Source organism: Mustela lutreola, chromosome 1, assembly GCF_030435805.1.
Source record: "Mustela lutreola isolate mMusLut2 chromosome 1, mMusLut2.pri, whole genome shotgun sequence".
NCBI classification, from domain to species: Eukaryota; Metazoa; Chordata; class Mammalia; order Carnivora; family Mustelidae; genus Mustela; species Mustela lutreola.
The window spans coordinates 276,064,259-276,068,973 of record NC_081290.1 but is presented as its reverse complement, the minus strand read 5'-3'; the positions used below and the strand labels follow the sequence as shown (position 1 = coordinate 276,068,973).

The following is a 4,715-nucleotide window of genomic DNA, read 5'->3' as shown; positions in this document are numbered from 1 at the left end:
TGTTTAGGATAAGTTTTGTAGCTAATATATGCAAAAAGAGTATATAGTATGCAAGTTTTTGAGAGAATATCCCATGGAGTACTCATGAATGAGACAGGTGCAAGATTTTAGATTGCCTAGCTATAGAATATATGTCCATATAAATGTAGATGTTTTAGGCAGAATAATGTGCCCTCACTTACCCACCATAGATGCCCATGTCCAAATCCCCAGAACTGTGAACATGCTGCCTTTCATAGAAAAAAGAGACCAGAAGTGCCATCCTATAGTGTGACTTTCTTTTCAGCTTTGCTGTTTATTTATGACTAAAATTAGAAATTGATTCATGGATCTGAGTGTCCTGGTTCCTATACTGGCCTTCTTTCAGAATCCCTGAAAATTTCACACATAGTTTATTTCCAGATATTGTCTGATTTGCATGCCTTGACTAGTCTCCCTTACTCTATTGTAAATTAGGAGCATTTTACATGTACAGAAGGAGCTATGGCACATGATGACTGTTAACTTTTTTCTGTTTTTTGATCCCAGTGTCCTTGAGAGTTGGTGTCACTTTGAAGACAATTAGTTGTTCTAATAACACTTTACTCCAAAACACACTAAATAAAAATGCTAAAAGTAATGAAATTTGCTGTTATGAATCCATAACACAGACAATTACCTCTATACCATAGTGTTTGCTATGATAATATGACATGGAGAATATTAATTTTATATCATATCATGATAAATATCAACATTTTGCTTTGTGTACATATAGCACACGAGAGCATTTAAAAAGTAGAATCCTCATTTGTATGCTTTCTTTTTCTGTTTTGCTAAATGTTCTATTTCAATTTATGTATAAGCTTTTTTTTCTTAAGATTCCATTTATTCATTTAAAGAGAGACAGAGATAGAGAACAAGCAAGGGGAGAGGCAGAGTCAGAGGGAGAGGGAGAAGCAGACTTCCAGCCGAGCTGAAAGCCAGACATAGGGCTCAATCCCAGCACCAGGAGATCATGATCTGAGCTGAAGGTAGAAGCTCAACCATCCAAGCCAACCAGGTGCCCCTAAGCATTATTTATTTAGTTTTTCTTCTGACCCGAAGACTTCTTTTTCTGTTATTCAAATTTATATTAAGTGCAAGGTAAAAGTGGATTCAAAAAAAGTTAAGAAATTGAAACACAAAATACACCAAAAAGGAAAAATAAAACTTTTAATAGTTGAAAAGAACAGATCTATGGCAAGTAGGATGACCTCACTCAACAATAGTCCAAGAAGTGTTCTCGCATTCCTTCCTCGGGTCTCAGACTTTTTCATCCTTAGCTAGAAATTACAAAAACTCAGTAGCAAGTTGTGTTACACTTTAAAATGTATTTATTTTGAAACTATTGTTTACTACTTAAATAAGTATCCTTTCCTTGGTCAACTAATACATCTTTGTGCTGGGGAAAGTTGGATATTTGAGGACAGAATAGAAAGGGTTAAGATCTTCCCTTTGAAATCCATGTAATTTTTTTTTTCTTTTCTTTTTTTTTTTTTTTTAAATTTTTTATTTTTTATAAACATATATTTTTATCCCCAGGGGTACAGGTCTGTGAATCACCAGGTTTACAGACTTCACAGCACTCACCAAATCACATACCCTCCCCAATGTCCATAATCCCACCCCCTTCTCCCAAACCCCCTCCCCCCGGCAACCCTCAGTTTGTTTTGTGAGATTAAGAGTCACTTATGGTTTGTCTCCCTCCCAATCCCATCTTGTTTCATTTATTCTTCTACCCACTTAAGCCTCCATGTTGCATCACCACTTCCTCATATCAGGGAGATCATATGATAGTTGTCTTTCTCTGCTTGACTTATTTCGCTAAGCATGATACGCTCTAGTTCCATCCATGTTGTTGCAAATGGCAAGATTTCATTTCTTTTGATGGCTGCATAGTATTCCATTGTGTATATATACCACATCTTCTTGATCCATTCATCTGTTGATGGGCATCTAGGTTCTTTCCATAGTTTGGCTATTGTGGACATTGCTGCTATAAACATTCGGGTGCATGTGCCCCTTTGGATCACTACATTTGTATCTTTAGGGTAAATACCCAATAGTGCCATTGCTGGGTCATAGGGCAGTTCTATTTTCAACATTTTGAGGAACCTCCATGCTGTTTTCCAGAGTGGCTGCACCAGCTTGCATTCCCACCAACAGTGGAGGAGGGTTCCCCTTTCTCCGCATCCTCGCCAGCATCTGTCATTTCCTGACTTGTTGATTTTAGCCATTCTGACTGGTGTGAGGTGATATCTCATTGTGGTTTTGATTTGTATTTCCCTGATGCCGAGTGATATGGAGCACTTTTTCATGTGTCTGTTGGCCATCTGGATGTCTTCTTTGCAGAAATGTCTGTTCATGTCTTCTGCCCATTTCTTGATTGGATTATTTGTTCTTTGGGTGTTGAGTTTGCTAAGTTCTTTATAGATTCTGGACACTAGTCCTTTATCTGATATGTCGTTTGCAAATATCTTCTCCCATTCTGTCAGTTGTCTTTTGATTTTGTTAACTGTTTCCTTTGCTGTGCAAAAGCTTTTGATCTTGATGAAATCCCAGTAGTTCATTTTTTCCCTTGCTTCCCTTGCCTTTTGCGTTGTTCCTAGGAAGATGTTGCTGCGGCAGAGGTCGAAGAGGTTGCTGCCCGTGTTCTCCTCAAGGATCACAGGAATTCAGTAAAGTGTCAGGATATAAAATCAATGCACAGAAATCAGTTGCATTTCTCTACACCAACAGCAAGACAGAAGAAAGAGATATTAAGGAGTCAATCCCATTTACAATTGCATCCAAAACCATAAGATACCTAGGAATAAAGCTAACCAAAGAGACACAGAATCTATACTCAGAAAACTATAAAGTACTCATGAAAGAAATTGAGGAAGACACAAAGAAATGGAAAAATGTTCCATGCTCCTGGATTGGAAGAATAAATATTGTGAAAATGTCTATGCTACCTAAAGCAATCTACACATTTAATGCAATTCCTATCAAAGTACCATCCATCTTTTTCAAAGAAATGGAACAAATAATTCTAAAATTTATATGGAACCAGAAAAGACCTCGAATAGCCAAAGGGATATTGAAAAAGAAAGCCAACGTTGGTGGCATCACAATTCCGGACTTCAAGCTCTATTACAAAGCTGTCATCATCAAGACAGCATGGTACTGGCACAAAAACAGACACATAGATCAATGGAACAGAATAGAGAGCCCAGAAATAGACCCTCAAATCTATGGTCAACTAATCTTCGACAAAGCAGGAAAGAATGTCCAATGGAAAAAAGACAGCCTTTTCAATAAATGGTGCTGGGAAAATTGGACAGCCACATGCAGAAAAATGAAATTGGACCATTTCCTTACACCACACACAAAAATAGACTCAAAATGGATGAAGGACCTCAATGTACGAAAGGAATCCATCGAAATCCATGTAATTTTTAACTATTGCCTCTGTATTTAACAGAGATTAGTTTTTTGGGAGCAGGTTAACTTTTCTGAGATTGTCTTAAATGAAGACCATTGAAGCTTTAAATTTACATTAATTTGAAAGCCTGACAAGGGTTCTTTAGGAATCTCTTCAAAGCATCCTTCACATCCTTGTTCCTTAGGCTATAAATGAGGGGATTCAGCATTGGTATTACCAAGGTGTAGAAGACAGAGGCCATTTTATCAGTATCTAAGGAGTGGTTGGTCCTTGGTTGCAAATACATGAAGAGAAGCGTCCCATAGAACACAGTGACAGCCATCATGTGAGAGGTACAGGTGGAAAAGGCTTTTCGTCGGCCCTCTGAAGAACGGATCCTCAAAATGGCAAGGACAATGTTGAAGTAGGATGTTAGAACAATAATCATAGAGAAAAACAAATTGGTCCCTGAAAAGGTAAACACTGCTGTTTCTGGAAGATAGGTATCAGAACAGGACAATGCCAACAAAGGGACGTTATCACAGTAAAAATGGTTGATTTCATTGGAAGAACAGTATGACATGGAGAACACACAGGAGGAGACAGTCAGTGCTGTGGTCAGACTGTAGAGGTAAGTGAGGGAGACCAGCAGTATGCACATCTGTGGAGAGACCACCACCATGTAGAGCAGAGGGTTGCAAATAGCCACGTAACGATCATAGGCCATTGCAGCCAGCATGAAAATCTCCCCGACAATGAAAACTAGGAACCCACCCAGCTGGGCTGCACATCCATAGTAGGATATGGTTTTCTTTGTAACCAAGAAGTTTACCAGCATTTTGGGGGCAATGACAGTAGAATCACCAAGATTGATGATAGCCAAGTGCCTGAGGAAGAAGTACATGGGCGTTTGGAGCTGCGAATCAACACTGGTGAGGGTGATGATGCCCAGGTTTCCTGCCATGGTCAGCCCATAGATCAGCAGGAAAACAAAGAAGAGTGGAATCTGGAGGTCTGGGTGATCTGTGACTCCCATGAGAATGAACTCGGCCACCTGGGTGAGATTTTCTGAGGCCATTTATTTTGTTGTTCTCATCTTTTTGTGGGGGGAAAATGAGAGGAGATTAGTAGATGATGAGGTTGATTTTCCTGGTAGATGCTAGATTTTAGACTGTCTCGTTTAAATCAGATTATTTTTGTTCACAATTAAAAATGTTAGACCTTATTGTATTTCTCCACATCTTTTAACAAAATTGAGAAATACAAACATTTTAAAGTCCTGTTTCAG

General features: G+C 38.6%; 1 protein-coding gene across 1 annotated transcript; it reads right to left on the bottom strand.

Annotated features, from left to right (window-relative positions):
• Nucleotides 1-3,557: 3,557 nt before the first annotated feature.
• On the bottom strand, nt 3,558-4,505 carry LOC131822627 (olfactory receptor 8J2-like). The gene has a single exon (XM_059158914.1). The coding sequence runs from the start codon at nt 4,503-4,505 to the stop codon at nt 3,558-3,560; it is 948 nt and encodes a 315-aa protein (XP_059014897.1).
• Nucleotides 4,506-4,715: the final 210 nt, after the last annotated feature.